Source organism: Cervus canadensis, chromosome 19, assembly GCF_019320065.1.
Source record: "Cervus canadensis isolate Bull #8, Minnesota chromosome 19, ASM1932006v1, whole genome shotgun sequence".
Taxonomy (NCBI): Eukaryota; Metazoa; Chordata; class Mammalia; order Artiodactyla; family Cervidae; genus Cervus; species Cervus canadensis.
In genome coordinates, this window is record NC_057404.1 from 44083607 (window position 1) to 44101181 (window position 17575).

The following is a 17575-nucleotide window of genomic DNA, read 5'->3' on the forward strand; positions in this document are numbered from 1 at the left end:
CGCTAGGAAGTGACGTGGCGCTCTCTTTCCGGTCCGCCGGATTATGAATGACGGCCGCTGCCGCTGCTTCCTTGAAGCGCTCTTCATTGTTTCTCTCGTGGCCTCGCTGGCCCCGAGTGGCCAGCAGACGAAGACTCTCTGAAGTGGCCTTGGGAAACACGGCTCGGGCGGGGCTGGAATGCGCTGGCGGCCCCTGTCGCCTACCCACTCACGCACCCTCCCTGCCTGGCCGCGCCTCTGCGACCAGGTAAGGAGGGCGCAGTCCCCGTGACCCCGAAAAACCGCCTCTTAGCATAGGGGGAAACAGGATGGACGATGCGGGCAAGGGTGGGAAGGGTGCGAGGCTCCCGTCCCCTTCCCAGTTTTTCCAAGACCAGTGCCCGTGGCTTTCTCTGACGGTGGAATGGAGCAGCTTCCAGTTGCAGCAATCTAAGGGGTCGTTTGCCATTGGCTGCTAGGTATAGTTTGTGTAGATTTCTTGGATCGTCTTTAACTTTTTTTTTTTTTGGCACTTAGTTTTCTCTCCCAGCCCTTCCCCTTTGGAGAAAGCAGTTATATGTGAATATTAGCAAACTGTTGCTCCAGTGAACTTGCTTCATTTGGGGCCATTTGCTTCTATTGCATCATCAAAGCTGTGTTTCACTTTGGTTTAGGATTAGGTGACTTTTTTTTTTCCTTCATTCATAATGTCATGATCCCATCTTGGATATCAAGACAATGCCAACACTTAATAATGCATCTTGGCAAAAGTACTGATAGAAGAGATCGAGTACCTCTTTTTTCCTAAGCTTATCTAGAAACAGTGTTTAAAAGGGAAAATGTAAGAGCAGGCAACAACTAGTGATATGACAATTTAAATTTTAACCATGGTCATTTAAATAGTGTGGAATAAAGTCTTTGTTATAAATACTACTAAGTAATTTGCTGTCATATTGAATAAATCAAACATCAAGCTCTATGTGACTTTTTTAACTCTCTGGTGAGTAGTATTTGTAGTTGTTCAGTCAGTAAGTCTTTACAAATGTTACACTCTTTGCAACTCCCATGGACTGCAGTACACCAGGCTTCCCTGTCCTTCACTATCTCCTGGAGTTTGCTCAGATTTATGTCCGTTGAGACCGTGATGCTATCTAACCATGTCATGATCTGCCACATCCTTCTCCTTTGCGTTCACTGTTTCCCAGCATCAGGATCTTTTCCAGTGAGCCAGCTCTTCACATCAGGTGGCCAAAGTATTGGAGCTTCAACTTTAGCATCAGTCCTTTCAATGCATATTCAGGGTTGATTTTCCTTATGATTGACTGGTTTGATCTTGCAGTTCAAGCAACTCTCAAGAGTTTTCCAGCACCACAATTCAAAAGTATCAATTCTTCAGCTCTCAGTCTTCGTTATGGGTCCACCTCTCAAATTCATACATGACTACTGGAAAAAACCCTAACTTTGACTATACAGACCTTTGTCAGCCAAGTTGTGTCTCTGCTTTTTAATATGCTGTCTAGGTTTGTCATAGCTTTCTGTCCAAGTGTCTTTTAATTTCACGGCTGCAGTTATCATCTGTAGTGATTTTGGAGCCCACAAAAATAAAATCTATCATTGCTTTCTCTTTCCCCTCCTATTTGCCATGAAGTGATGGGCCCCGATGCCACTATCTTTTTTTTTTGAATGTTGAGTTTTAAGCCAATTTTTTCACTCTCCTCTTTCACCCTCATCAAGAGGCTCTTTAGTTCTTGCCATTTAGTTCTTGCTCTTTAGTTTCTGCCATTAGAGTGGTATCATCTGCATATCTAAGGTTGTTGATATTTCTCTTGGCAGTCTTGATTCCAGCTTGTGAGTCATCCAGCCCGGTATGCAGGGTGACAATATACAACCTTGATATACTTTCCCAATTTTGAATCAGTCTGTTGTTTCCATGTCTAGTTCTAACTGTTGCTTCTTGACCTGCATAGAGATTCCTCAGAAGGCAGATAAGATGATCTGGTATTCTCATCTCTTTAAGAATTTTCCACAGTTTATTGTGATTCACACAGTCAAAGGCTTTAGCATCGTCAGTGAAGCTGAAGTAGGTGTTTTTCTGGAATTCCCTTTCTTTCTCTATGATCCAGCAAAAGTTGGCAATTTGATCTCTGGTTCCTCTGCCTTTTCTAAATCCAGCTTGAACATCTGGAAGTTCTCAGTTCACACACTGCTGAAGCCTAACTTGAAGGATTTTGAGCATAACTTACTAGCATGTGAAATGAGCACAATTGTATGGCAGTGTGAACATTCTTTGTCATTGTCCTTCTTGGGGATTGGAATGAAAATTGACCTTTACTCGTCCTATGACCACTGCTGAGTTTTCCAAATTTGCTAACATGTTGAGTGCAGCAGTTTAACAGCGTCATCTTTTAGGATCTGAAATAGCTCAGCTGGAATTCCATCACCGCCACTAGCTTTGTTGGTAGTATTGCATCCTAAGGTCCGCTTGATTTCACATTCCAGGATGTCTGGCTCTAGGTAGTGACCACACCATCGTGGTTATCTGGGTCATTAAAATCTCTTTTTGTATAGTTCTTCTGTGTATTCTTGCCACCTCTTCTTAATCTCTTCTGCTTTTGTTAGGTCCTTACTACTGAAAGGATTGCCTTAAGCATATCTCATTATTCCACATTGTGTTTTTCTCTAAGATTTTTTTAATGTGGACCACTTTAATAGTGTTTATTGAATTTGTTATAATATTACTTCTGCTTTATGTTTCGGTTTTTTGGCCATGAGGCATGTGAGATCTTTGCCCCCTGACCAGGGATAGAACCTGTACCCTCTGCATTGGAAGTGAAGTTTTAACTGCTGGACTGCCAGAGAAGTACCGGAAATTATGTTTGAATTACACCTGAAGGCAATATTTTAAGAGGTCTAACTTCAGAAATGAATCTGGAAAAATCAGTGAGATTTGAAAATTATTTTATCACTTCCTTTTTGTTTTTACCCTTCCGTTATAAGTTTGTCTGCTTTAAAAAAGCTCAAACTTGAACTTTTATAGTAGAGGGCCCATCAGGGGTTTTGGAGGGGTTGTTTTTGTTTGGTTGTTTGTTTGAACATGTGTTTGTAACTTTTCTATCACCTGTGATTTGAAATAAAAATAAATGTTGACTGTCCAATTGATCTTTCTAACCAACAATTTAGCAGACTTTGAAACTGAACAAATTCTGAAACTAGTCAACTAAAACATCTCTAGTATAGACAGTTCCTTAGTGGTTTTTATCTTCAAGTTTTTTAACTAGCCTACTGAATTCTGTTATGATTAGTACTTGCAAAGCAAGGATTTATACCATTCAGTTCATGATGAGCACAGATGTTAGTTACTGTGGGGATTCAGTAATTTTATTTCATGTTTGCTGATGTTTCTAACAGGTTAGCATTTCATGCTGTGGTTCCTTGTTAATTGTGAGGTCAAGCTTATCTGCAAGCATTATGATTCTATGGCAACATATGATTCCCTGATTCTATGGAGAGAAGATGCCACAGTTCCCTAATGGCTAAGGTTATAGTAAGCTTTCTTACTTTTAAATATTTTTTCCCCACTTCTTGCCTGGATAAGAAAACAGCTAATTTTAATCATAGGATTTTGTCCTCTAGGTCTTAGTGATATGTGTCTCGATGTTTCACAGCGTAGTGAGCACTGAATAGCTCGGTTTTTTCTTTCTTTTAACCTTTAATATCTAAGGTAATAAGCTGCTATTTAACTCTGTAGAGGCAGACTTTTCTTTTTTTCAAAATCTATATTACTGAAAGAAAACAGTGAGATATTTGCAACCAAATACTTTTATTTTGGGGATTTCCCTGGTTGTCCAGTAGTTAAGACTCCCTGCTTCCAGTGCAGATGTGTGAGTTCAATGCCTGGTTGGGGAACAAGGATCACACCTGCCACATGGCATGGAAAAAAAAAAAAACAAACTTGTTATTTTTATGTATAAAATACAAGCTAGGTTCTAATATTCATAATGCTGAATGTTTTGATGTAGTAGGGAATTAAAATGAGTTTAATTTTAAACTTGAATCTTTAAGAAAAGTAAGAGTTTGTCATTTTTTTCATACTTATAAATTGCTTTAAACTATTCGATAAAAGCAGTTAATATTCGAGTGAACTTAAGATATCCCACTTATACTCCAGAATTTTGTGACTCCCTGGTTTTCGGCCTTAAATAACAAACCGATTTTTTTTTTTTCAATATTTGGTTTCAATCTTTTCTGTTTTAAAAAAAAAATCTTTTTATTTTATACTGGAGTATAGTTGGTTAATAGAGAAAATCTTTTCAACTCAACACAAAATCTCATTTTTCTTGAGAAGTTTGGAAATATAAAGCGTAATTGAAGACTTGCCCATCAAACTTGGTGTTTTTTGATAGTATCAATGCATAAGGAATTTGGGGATAAATTACAAGTAGATAACAATAGTATTTAGTTAGAGGATTACTAATGTGATAGGTGTTGTTCAATTCTCACAACGTACTATATGGTAAATACTGTTGTTGTTATTATCTCTTTTTATGAATGAGAAAACTAAGGCACAGAAAAAATTTATATTACTAGGTACTAAGTGTCAGAACCAGGATTTAAACCCAATCAGTCTGCACCAGAGTCTACACTCTTATTCATTACTCAGTGTATGAATATTCTACTTGCTAAGTAAATATATAGAATCTCGTTGGGTTCCTAATTCTCTTGCCTAAATATCAGTAGGCATAAAAATGTTTATGCTTTATTTACAAGTTTGAGTGGATTCTAGTTATACTTTTTCCGGCTCAGCTCACAGTGGTGTGTTTCTTCATTTTAATTTATACATAGTTTGTTCTTAAAATAGATTTATTTGGAAGAGAAAGAAAGGTGTCAAGAAAAATGAAGCTCATGTTGTACCAAGACTAATGTTCTCAAAAATACTGTCATTACAGGGATTAGTGACAATCATTTATGTACATTTATTCATTTATACAGTCCTTGAACTAAAATTTGAGTACTGTTTACCACTGGAGATGTGCAGTAATAAGTGCTGTAAAGAAAAAGAAAGCAGAATAAGGGGCTAGGAAGTGTTAGGAGTGCTTTTTCAATTCAGGTAGTCAGGAGAGACTGCTCTGAGTTAATATTCAGAGACCACAGTGAAATAAAGGAGCAAGCCATGTGAATATCTTGAAGAAGAATATTCTAGGCAGAAGGAATCGCAAGCACCCAATTTCTCAAGTGTGGGAGCACTACTGGCATTGCACCAGAACAGAAAGGAGAATTGGCTTGAGGGAAGGGAACAAAAGGGAGATCAGGTCGGAAAAGAAAGACAGCCAGGGTCATGTCAGACCTAGAGACCATGATAGGGAATTTGAATTTTATTAAGTGTGCTGGGGAGCCATTGAATGGTTGTGAGCAGAGACATGGTCTGATTTATGTTTTTAAAGGATCACCTTGACTTGAGTTGGAGAATTGACTGTTGCCTAGGAAATAGTTAATGGGCTTTTGCAGTAGTCCTTGAAAGAGCTAGTGATGACTTAGATGAAGGTGATATTGGTAGGTTCTGAGAAGTTAGTATTACCATGTATTTCAAAAGCATAAATAGTAAAGAGAGAGAGAAAAAAAGGAATTGAGTGACTCTTCAGAATTATGGGCCCAAGTATCTGGGTAAATGGTGTTGCTATTTTATCAAGAAGATTACTTGAGGAAAGAGGAACAGATTTAGAAAAATGTCAGAGTGCAGATGTCAAGTAGGCTACAGGAGTCAAGTTCAGGGGAAAGGTTGCGGCAGAGATAAATATCAGAGTCATCAGTGATATTTAAAACCCGTAGCACTGTAAATCACCTTGGACAGTGCTGTCATAGTGTAAGTTGTAGCTCAAGGATCTTGGAATCAATTTAGTGAGCACTAACCAACATTAAAAACAGACAAAAAACAACCCTGGAATAAAAGAAGAAGAAAAGATTAACTGTTAGTTATATCTCCTATGGTAGGGTAATTTTTTTGTGAGTCTTTGTTTCAGTTTTATTTATTTCTTATTTTATGGCATGATCAAAAGTTTGAAAGCCAGTAATCAAAGGTGTGAGTTTAAGATGAGAATAGGGCAAAGTGCTAAGCTACAGGTCACTAAGAGGTCTGAGGAGGATCCAATAAAGGGAATTAAGAAGGAATGATCAAAAAACCTAATCCAGTGCTGAGAATTATCAGATACTCTGTCTTTAGCATGGAGGTTTTTATCAAGAATGTACATGCTCAGTCACTTAGTGTCTCTGACTCTTTGTGACCCCATGGACTGTAGCCCACCAGGCTCCACTGTCCATGACTCGTCCCAGGCAAGAATACTGGAGTAGGTTACTATTTCCTTCTCCAGGGGTTCTTCCAGACCCAGGGGTGGAACCCGCATCTCGATCTGCACGGTCAGGTGGATTCTTTACTTCTGAGCCTCCTGAGAAATTTGCTAAGAATAACATAGTTTCTGATGATTTTCACTCTGGTAAAATTGTGGCTGTGATAAAATTGCAATATGGTTCCACTTAGGAAGTTTATAAAGTAGTGCTATTTATATTAGAAAAATACCCATTCCTTAATGTTTTCCCATAAGATCCCTTTATAGATTCAAATAATGCTTTTGGATTGAAGTACAGTTCTTATTCATGTAGTAAAATGTACTTTAAGGATTATGAGGGCTGAAGTGATGCATAAAATTCAAGGTGCTTATTAAGCACATATTTGGTAGGCAATAAAATGTACATAATATTATTTAGAATTGCATTCTTTGTTCCTTTCGCATTTATTAAGCTCTTATCAAATTCCAGCCACAGTAATAATTCCTTACTTAAAAAATACAGTCAATTGGTTAATATTTTTGTTGCAGTTATGTACTTTTGGACTTTACTATGTAATAAATAGGGCTTTCCGGGTAACATTAGTGGTAAAGAACCCACCTGCCAGTGAAGAGACATGAGAGATGCAGGTTCGATCCCTAGGTTGGGAAGATCCCCTGGAGGAGGGTATAGCAGCCCACTCTAATAATATTCTTGCCTGGAGAATCCCATGGACAAGGGAGCCTGGCGGGCTATAGTCCATAGGATGGCAAAGAGTTGGACATGACTGAAGCGACTTAGGATGCACACACATATGGAATATATAACTTATCTATTTATCTGTTATGTAATGTGTAGTTGCCATAGATCCAGACTTGAATTTCGAGCACAGAAATTTTAAACTTTTTTTCTAGCTTCCAGAGAAGTATGCTTATGTTCAATATTTATGGTGTTGTTTTCTTTCTTTATATACGTATGCACTGAGTAAACTATTGATAATAAAATGGCTTCAAATAAGAAAATACCTATAAAACTCATTTCCCCTTTCATGTATGAAATGTTTCACTTTATCAGCACCATGATACATTCACTAGAATAAATGAATAAAAAAGATTAAGGTCCTGAAATATTAAACCTGTGACTACATTTGTTTAAAAATATCTTTGAAAATTCCCAAGTAATGAAACCAAGGCTTAAATATTTACTTTTTACCTGTTTGTGCTTCCCAGGTGACTCAGTGGTAAAGACTCCTCCTGCCAATGCAGGAGGCCTGGGTTCAGTCCCTGGGTTGGGAAGATCCCCTGGAGAAGGGAATGGCAACCCACTGCAGTATTCTGGCCTGGGAAATTTCATGGACAGAGGAGCCTGACAGGCTACAGTCCATGGGTTCACGAAAGAGTCAGACATGACTTAGTGACTAAACAACAACCTGTTTTTATTCGCTCTGTAACATTCCCAAGCAAGGGAGGAGATGCACACTCCATCAGCTCTGTTCAGGCATCTCAAGCTTCTGGTTTTGTCTTCTGCTTTCTCACTCCCTCTAAGGGCAGTGTGGCATCTGTCAAAACTGAGAAAGAGCAGATGACAGCACTTCTGTGCTGGGCACAAGTGTAATCTGGAGTAACAAGGTCTGTACCCCAGCTCCATGCCTTGGAAACCCCAAGGGTGATTCTATAGTACCTACCTTTTAAAAGCTCATGACATAAGAGTGATAAGATGAGGAATTCTCTAGGTAGAAATGGAGAAGAAAATAGGTTTCTTTTGCTGTATGTGCAAACGTTAAACAAAAAATGTGTTCTACTTTCTTGAAAAGTTAGACATGGTACATGCCAAAAACAGATATCAAAATTTTACAGGTTTGCTAATACTTAATACTTATTTTAGAAATTATAATAAAATTTAATGTGGAGAAATTGCCCAGGGAGAGTGATTGGTTTTTTAAACCCCGAGATCATTAAGTAATATTTTTAGTCTTCAAGGGGAAAAAAATACCAATATTTATATTTTAAAAAGTAAATTATATTCAGTCAACAGTACTTTGCATTTTCTCTTAGGCATCTCATTAATTATTAGTTATCTCCAGGGACAGATTATTGCTATTCTGTTTTGTGACATTTAGCATTTATTAAGTGCTCACAGCAAAAAAAGTTTATGAAATGTGTAAAAGTTAAATCTCATGGTCCTTATATGCCTCAGTTCAGTTCAGTTGCTCAGTCGTGTCTGACTCTTTGCGACCCCATGGACTGCAGCATGCCAGGCCTTCCTGTCCATCACCAACTCCCAGAGTTTACTCAAACTCATGTCCATTGAGTCGGTGATGCCATCCAGCCCATCTCATCCTCTGTCGTCCCCTTCTCCTCCCGCCTTCAGTCTTTCCCAGCATCAGGGTCTTTTCAGGTGACTCAGCTTTCCAAATCAGGTGGCCAAAGTATTGGAGTTTCAGCTTCAATATCAGTCCTTCCAATGAACACTTAGGACTTATCTCTTTTAGGATGGACTGGTTAGATCTCCTTGCAGTCCAAGGGACTCTCAAGAGTCTTCTCCAATACCACAGTTCAAAAGCATCAATTATTCAGTGCTCAGCCTTCTTTATAGTCCAACTCTCACATCCATACATGACCACTGGAAAAACCATAGCCTTGACCAGATGGACCTTTGTTGGTAAAGTAACTTCTCTGCTTTTTAATATGCTGTCTAGATTGGCTATAACTTTCCTTCCAAGGAGTAAGTGTCTTAATTTCATGGCTGTAGTCACCATCTGCAGTAATTTTGGAGCCCCCAAAAATAAAGTCTGCCACTGTTTCCACTGTTTCCCCATCTATTTCCCATGAAGTGATGGGACCAGATGCCATGATCTTAGTTTTCTGAATGTTAAGCTTTAAGCCAACTTTTTCACTCTCCTCTTTCACTTGCATCAAGAGGCTTTTTAGTTCCTCTTCACTTTCTGCCATAAGTGTGGTGTCATCTGCATATCTGAGGTTGTTGATATTTCTCCCTGCAATCTTGATTCCAGCTTGTGCTTCATCCAGTCCAGCATTTCTCATGATGTACTCTGCATATAAGTTAAATAAGCAGGGTGAGAATATACAAGCCTTGACGTACTCCTTTTCCTATTTGGAGCCAGTCTGTTGTTCTATGTCCAGTTCTAACTGTTGCTTCCTTACCTGCCGACAGATTTCTCAAGAGGCAGGTCAGGTGGTCTGGTATCACCATCTCTTTAAGAAATTTCCACAGTTTATTGTGATCCAGACAGTCAGAGGCTTTGGCGTAGTCAACAAAACAGAAATAGATGTTTTTCTGGAACTCTCTTGATTTTTCAGTGATCCAACGGATGTTGGCGATTTGATCTCTTGTTCCTCTGCCTCTTCTAAAACCAGCTTGAACATCTGGAAGTTCACGGCCTCAGGAAATGGCAAATATATATGTACTCTAATTTTTTAATATTTCAGCATATCCTGAATCAAAAGCTGTAAAATAGCATGATGTTTACAGTCTTCCATTTTTTATGTCTTTTTGAAGTGTTAACAGAACTAGTTTCTACTAGTTCCGTGAGGAAATTGATTATGTTTCCTTTCAAATCTGCTTCTTAGGAAAGCACTTAGGGATCTTCTTTGTAGTGTGGCCGAGTCCCTTCACTGTTCACCTGAAACCGTCACAACTCTGTTGATCAGCTGTTCCCCAAAACAAAATAAAAAGTTTAAAAAAGGAAGGTAGGACATGACATATGTGATATATATGCACAATAAAACTGTAATTTGCTATTTTAAAAAAGTGATCTTTATAGTGTCAACAAAAGGAGTTAAGAGGATTGGTAAATTAATCAGCAAAAGATATAGAGGGGCAAACTATATCTATATAGTTTAGGTATAGAAATAGTAACCTACTATCTCCAAAGAGACTACCAATTTTCTATAAAAGGTTGGTTTCTTTTGCCTGTGAGATTTAACAAATGCCCTTTAATACTTTTTTTTAACATCAGCTCTAGATGAAGAGAAAAAAAATCCAAAAGGTAATTAAGTTAGCTCAGGAAGAAAATAGTTTCTTTCGGTTAAAGAGTTGTTGCTTTTAAATTACAAGAAATAATTTTCTCCCAGATAATCTTTTAAATAAGTAACAAGCTGTGGTGCAGATCTGTTACGTTTTAATAAAAGGAATATAAACACTAGTGATTATTTGCATTACCAAGAAGTTTTCCGAGACAGTAATGTTACTGTGTATACCTTTACTAACTATATCTCTTTGTTGTAATGAATTATTAGCTCTTTAATAAAAAAAAGTTGAGGACCAAGATTAACAAGTACTTGATTGTTTTGCTTTTAATTAAAAAAAAAACCCTAAGGAATTTAGTTGATTTTAATACCCTAAAATTCAGGGTGCACTAATATTTCAAATATACTTAAAGAATTGCGTGTATACTTTTTAAAGGCTTTTTTTTTTTTTAAAGGCTTTTAAAATAATATTTTTAATTTAAAATATTTTTTCTTTAATATACCAGTTAGTATATGGCAAATGCTTTTAAAGGGTGCCATCTAGTGTCAGTTTGGGAATTTTGATTTATGGATTAGAACATGGGGAATTTTAGACCCAGGAAATGTAGAAATCAAACAAAAAGTCATAATTGACAAAAGTCTTAAGGATTATGACTTGAAAACACCCATCAATAATTTGACCACAAGATTGTGTATGTTTGCATCTTTAAAATAATGAACATGTCTATTCATGTATGCATTCACTCAGTGCTTTTTGATTATACATATATGTGTGTGTATATATACATATATATAATATCAGACCTTGTTTAGATATAGCAGTGAATAAAATGAAATTGTGGTCTCATGGAACATGCTATTGGAGGAAGACAAGAATAGGTATATAGCATGTTGCAATAGTGATAAATGCTAGGTATTCTTGATTATTTCTTGAGTCCCATCCTGTTCATCTCTTGTTCTCACTGTAGAGACTGACAGGTACTTGACTGGGAGGGCTATATTGCAAAGCATCTGAGGCATGCTCATTTTAAAGGAGCTGTATATAAAATCCCCTTGCGTGCATGCATGCTGAGTCACTTCAGTCGTGTTCAGCTCTGTGCAACCCCATGGACTCTAGCCCATCAGGCTCCTCTGTCCATGGGATTTCCCAGGCAAGAACATTGGAGTGGGTTGCCATTTCCTTCTCCAGGGATCTTCCTGACCCAGGGATTGAACCCGCAACTTTTACGTCTCCTGCATTGTCAGGTGGGTTCTTTACCACTGGAACCACTTGGGAAGTCCTAGAAACCCCTTAAGGCTAGTTAATTGCACAACGTGGGCCTCATTCTTTTGGAAGCCGTTTATTCATGCCAAGAACAAATTTTTGTAGAATCATATCTATCACAAATCCTTGCTGATTTCTAGAAAAAGTTTTAAAGTGTTCATCTTTTATTGTAGCTTTGCAATTACTATATCCTGAGACCTAAAACCACTTCAATTTATGCTTCAGGTAACCCAATGAAAGAAGAAAATGAAAGGCATTAAGAAAAGCCTTACAGAAGAATATCTGTACTTGGACTTTTCTCACCAAAAAGAAGGGTGCATCTTTCCTCTTCATACGTCTGTAACTTTATTTTTGTTATCATACTGTGACTGCACAGTCTTTAAAGTTTACTTAGTCCTCCCTGGAGAAAGCACAAGTATTTCACTACCTAAAAATGTACCATCTGAAGGTGTTGAAGTACAGATTATTTCAAGGCAAGAGCTTCCACCAATAGTCCAGAGTTGCTGTTTACCTGCAGTAGTAGAAAGACCAGACAATTTCTGTAGAGCAGGACTTGCTGTCGTTCTGAGACACATAATCCAGAAGTCATATGAAGCAGACCCCTCAAAGAAGGAAATTTTGGAACTTCTGGGTTTTAAGAAGACTTGCTTGAAAGCTTGTGCTGAAGTAAGTAGACTGTCTCTTTTCTGTTATTTAAAGCCATAAGTAATCATTGCAGGCAGATTCTTTGTCTTCTGAGCCACAAGGGAAGTCCATAAGTGATAACACATTCACTTGAATATTTATTTAATTCTCTGTTGGAAAATAAAGTTTAATTTACTTAAAAAAAACTTCAGTAACTAATAAAAGAGTTAAAGTAGCCTTTCATGTGTACTAATATTTCAGTGCAGTATTAGAAAATAAGAAGTAAAGATTTAATTTATGAGATTTATATATTTATTTATAAGATTTATTTATGAAACATTATTTTTAGGAAAAGTTTTTTTTTAACCTTTTATTTTAATTATGTTGAGGATTAAAGAAGCTCAAGTAGCAGTGTTTTAGTAACCCAGCTTTTTTAGGGAGAGTGCACTTTAGAGACTTTGGGACGTGAGGATTTACTGAGTAAGAGGATATAAGAAAATAGCATATATTTCCAAATACAGCAGTGCTAAGCCTACATTATTGAATGTTATCACTTCTGAAGCACTGTGGTAATGTCTCTTGATAGAGCATAAAGTCTAGCCCAGGAATGGTTTAGCTTAAGACTTAAATTCTCTAAACCAGTCTTGTTTTCCAGTATGAAGTTATTTTTCTTCAAGTTTGGTTGAAAGTAAAGAATCCTTTCATTTCTTGTTTTGTTTTGTTTTGTAGGTTAGTCAATGGACCAGGCTATGTGAACTTACCATCCCTTTAGCTGTTGAGAATTTTCTCAAAGAAGCTTTTGATCAACCCCCAACTATTCCTGCTGCAATACTAGAGCTTGAGAAAAAGCTTAGTGAACCCGTTAGAGTGCATAATGATGACAAACTCCGGCGTCAGAAGCTAAAGCAACAGAAGGCTGCCGGGGTTGGACCTTCCCTTGCCAAGGAAAGAACGCAGAACAAGGGTCATGGGCAGGAAACATCTGAAGAGGGGGACTCCTCATCTGCAAGCCTGGAACTGAAAGTGGCCTTCTCGAAGCTCACAGTACACAAGGAGCCCGCTTCTGCCAGCAGAGAGCCTTCTCACGTCAGAAAAGCAAAAGCCTCTGACCTGCCTCCTCTGGACCACGTGTTCGCAGAAGGCCTGTACTTCACGTTGTCAGATATTGTGCTCTTGCCCTGTATCCATCATTTTTTGGTAAGGTTTATCAGGAGTCGATACCCTGTTGTAGGTTTCAGTCTATAAAGCTTCCCAGGTTTGAATTCCTATTCCATTTCTTACTATGCTTCTGGGCAAGTTATTAATATCCGTCTGCATTTCCTTTTCTGTAAAACAGCGATGCCCATCTGTTTGGATGAGTGTGAAGAACAAATGACAATTTGTGTAAAGTAGGAACAATGCTTAGACATAGTTGCTGTCAATAAATATTAGTAATTAGTATGACTTTTAGTTTTGAGTTTCTAAAATATTAGCATTTGTTATGATTATTAGGGACTTTCCTGGTGGCTCAGCTGGTAAAGAATCTTCCTGCAGTGCAGGAGACCCCAGTTCCATTCCTGGTTGGAGAAGATCCCCTGGAGAAGGAATAGGCTACCCACTGCAGTGTTCTTAGACTTCCCTGGTGGCTCAGACGGTAGAGAATCCACCTACAATGCAGGAGACCTGGGTTGGATCCCTGGGTTGGGAAGATCCCCTGGAGGAGGGCATGGCAGCCCACTCCAGTATTCCTGCCTGGAGAATCCTGTGGACAGAGGAGCCTGGCGGGCTACAGTCCACGGGGTCAGAAAGAGTTGGATACAACTGACCAACTAAGCACAGCACACAGGACATGATTATTAAACTTAAATTGCTCCTGTGATTATCTTCTGATACTAGAGGTTCCAGTGTTAAAATACTGAAATCTCTGGTCAACTATATTTTATAATTAAGTAGTCACTTCAAATGGCTTGCTTCCCAGGTGGCTCCGTGATAAAGAATTCCCTGCAATGCCGGAAATGTGTGTTTGATTCCTGGGTCAGGAAGATGCCCTGGAGAAGGAAATGGCAACCCACTCCAGTATTCTTACCTGAGACATCTCATGGATTGAAGAGCCTGGCAGGCTCCAGTTCATGTGGTCGCAGAGTCAGATGTGACTTAGCAACTAAACAAGTCACTTCACATTCTTTACCACCAGTGCCACCTGGGAAACAACTAATTTCACTATGTCAGATGTTATTAAATCAGAAATATTTAACCCACATCTCTTTGTTATGTAACAGAACTGTCAGTCCTATTCAATGCTGTGGGAGATTATATGATATGCAGTCAACCATTTTTAGTTCATTATATATATACACACATGCTAAGTCGCTTCAGTTGTGTCCGACTGTTTGCAACCCCATGGATTGTAGCCTTCCTGGTTCCTCTGTCCTTGGGATTCTCCAGGCAAGAATACTGCAGTGGGTTGCTATGCCCTCCTCCAGGGAATCTTCCCAAACCAGGGATTGAGCCTACGTCTCTTAAGTCTTCTGCATTGGCAGGCAGATTCTTTAGTACTAGAAATTTTTTTTTTCCCTCTCCTGTCTGTGGGAGGGACAAAGGAGAAGGTAGAAACAGTATCAAGTGAATGGAAAGCTAGAGCTCTTTGTAGCTTTCCTATTGGTTTTCCAGAACTGCATTTTTCCCACTTTGAAGCATTTCACCCTTTCCTTTTCTAAGGAATCAGATAATCAGATTTGGTTTATTATATATCACCAATACTTCAGGTATGTTTGCTGACAATTGAGAAAATATTTCTAATGAACATCTATGTATTTGGAGACCAGTGCTTCACTAATAAGTTAGGTGGCATCAATGAGTTGGTGTTTTCTTAAAGAACATTTCTCTTTTCTTTAAAATGGGAGCAAAACAAGAATAGAAACCAAAATAACTTCAGAATTAAAGGATGTGAAAACAAGAGATTTAGGAATTGCATAGATGTTGATTAGTATTGTAAATGTCACGTGTATTCCTACTGTCCATGGAGCTGGAGCTGGATGGGGAGAAAAACAGATTTTTTTTTCCTAGTCAAATGATTTCTAAATTCTGTTGTCACCATTATTACCAACTTTAGTCATTAAACCAGTCATTTGGTACATATTTTGAAATACTGTTGATATTCATGGCTTCTCGGTCTTCTTGGATAACTCTTTGTTGCTTATTTCTTAAAAATTGAATCTTAAGTGGCACAACCATTAATTCATTCATTTGAGAAATTTATTTGAAAGCCTGTTGTATATGTCACACTCTTGTATACACTGGGAATACAGTGATGAACAAGAGTGAGAGAGTCCCAGCCGTATGGAGTGAATATTCTAGTAGAAATAGAAGAATAGGGAAGATAGAAATTAACAAGTAGACAAATAAATAATGCACATTTAAATAATGGTGAGTACTACAAAGGAAATAAAACAAGTTGATCGAGAAGACTTGAGTATTTGCTTTCAAATGCAACAAGACATAAAAAATTGGATTCATCTGCATAAAAACGATTTTTAGATCATTATCCAGACATCCATCTTTTACATTTGATTTTAGCTTAATTTAATACTGTTTACCTGATTAGGATCAACTGAGGTGAAGGTGTTCCTAATTGAGAGGACTTTTTTCCCCCTTCAATCAGGTTGGACATCAGCCTGACCGCTGCTGACTAAATCTACCTAATACAGCTAAGGAACTCTGTCTCAGTTTAAAATAGTGGAAAACTTGTACACTCAGCCTTTTCTATTACGTGTATTCTGTGATTAAATTCTTCTGACATTTATATGTAAACTAATTCTCTAAATATTTTCCTTTGTTTGTTTGTATTTTTCCTGGATCATCACATTTTCTTTCAGGAATTAATCTCTCTTTGCCAAAGCTTTGATGTTATTTTTGTTATATTTATTTTCCTCTTATAAGTCATCTTAGGTTATGAAGCAGCCGTTTTAGTTCAGATGGTGGCGATGATGCCAAGCCTTTATACTTGTAGTAACTCACATTGAGGTGATGAAGTAGCAGTCCAAATGATCAGAATCAGGATCAAGTTCATAATGAGGAATGAAGGTCAAGTTACTAGGTTTGGATCAGAAACAGAGAGCTGCATCTAGGGCCAAAATATTTAGCCATAGAAATAAGATCAAGAATATGAAAGAGCAGTCAATTTTGCTAATTCAAGATTTGGTATACCAGAGGTCAAAATTAGAAGAGTTAGGGGAAATACCCAGTTTTGCTGAACAAAGTGATGGCTTCCTGGTAGCTCAGACAGTAAGGAATCTGACTGCAATGCAGGAGACCGGGGTTTGATTCCTGGGCTGAGAAGATTCCCTGGAGAAGAGAATGGCAACCCACTCCAGTATTCTTGCCTGGAAAATTCCATGGACAGAGGAATGTAGTGGGCTACAACCCATGGGACAGCAAAGAGTTGGACACAACTGAGCAAGCAAGCAAGGGAAAATACCCAATTTTGCTAAATAGAATAAAGCCAAATATGCAAAACAATAGCTAGGAGAGGCTGCAGTGTTACATCTAAACCTCAGCTCCAAGCTGCTTTTCTCTTCATAGGACATTAGTTGGCAAAGGCAACCCCTGATAGCCCAACACTGCTTCCTGGAAGGTGCTTGATAAAATCCTCTCCTCTGGAAAGTTTCAGGAATGGATTTTAAAAGAATAAATTAAAATGCATACTGCTTATGATTCCCCCTTCCCTTTAATTGCCAGAATCTTTTAGTATACAGAAGAGCAAGTAGATGGGAGAAATGACAATGAATAGCTATGCTAAGGTAAAATCTTGCTGATACCAGATAATATTCAGATACCAGTAAATTTTATAGTTATTTTTAAGTTACTACTACTAAACAGGTACACTTTGATCGAACTGTTTAAAAGATTGTTCTAGTCCTGGAAGATAAACAGATTGCCACTTTATGAAATATTTTTGTAACCTGCATATTTATGATTTAACATACTACATTTTAACTTCTAATGCTTTGAATTTAGTTTTTTAGAAGTATGACATTTGTTACAAAAGTAAAGACATTGTATAAATTGATTTTTCAGCAAAAATGCCTATGTTAAATACCTCTTTCATTGTTCTCATTGGCATAAAATTGAGAATAAAATGGGAATCTCGCTATTGGCTGACATATTGCAAAAATCATGAATGCTCTGGTTGATTTATATTTTCTATATCCTCTCCTCTGTCTTAAGTCCTTAAGAATTTTCAGTTTTAACTCACCAGTTCTAGACTGTTAGAAAACTGGGATTTTATTTCCACTTAGTTTACTATTTTTTACACTGCTTACGCTGCTCACCTAAACATTTGTTAGTTATGACATGCTTTTGAAAGAGTAGACGTGACTAAGGAAATGACATGAAAGAATTACAACATACTCTAATAAGCAAT

General features: G+C 37.7%; 1 protein-coding gene across 5 annotated transcripts in view; it reads left to right on the forward strand.

Moving 5' to 3' along the window:
• The first annotated feature begins 21 nt into the window (after positions 1–21).
• The window catches only part of GSTCD (glutathione S-transferase C-terminal domain containing), a 127925-nt gene continuing 110371 nt past the window's right edge, over positions 22–17575 (forward strand). For 2 of the 5 annotated variants that reach the window (XM_043438304.1, XM_043438308.1), the window contains exons 1-3: positions 22–247; positions 11776–12216; positions 12904–13371. In XM_043438304.1, the coding sequence (XP_043294239.1) occupies positions 11797–12216; positions 12904–13371 (888 nt within the window). In that variant the 5' untranslated portion in view covers positions 22–247; positions 11776–11796. Of the gene's footprint in view, positions 248–272; positions 459–2755; positions 2920–3204; positions 3518–11775; positions 12217–12903; positions 13372–17575 lie in introns of those variants that run through there. The other 3 variants (XM_043438306.1, XM_043438307.1, XM_043438305.1) reach the window with 3 other exon arrangements.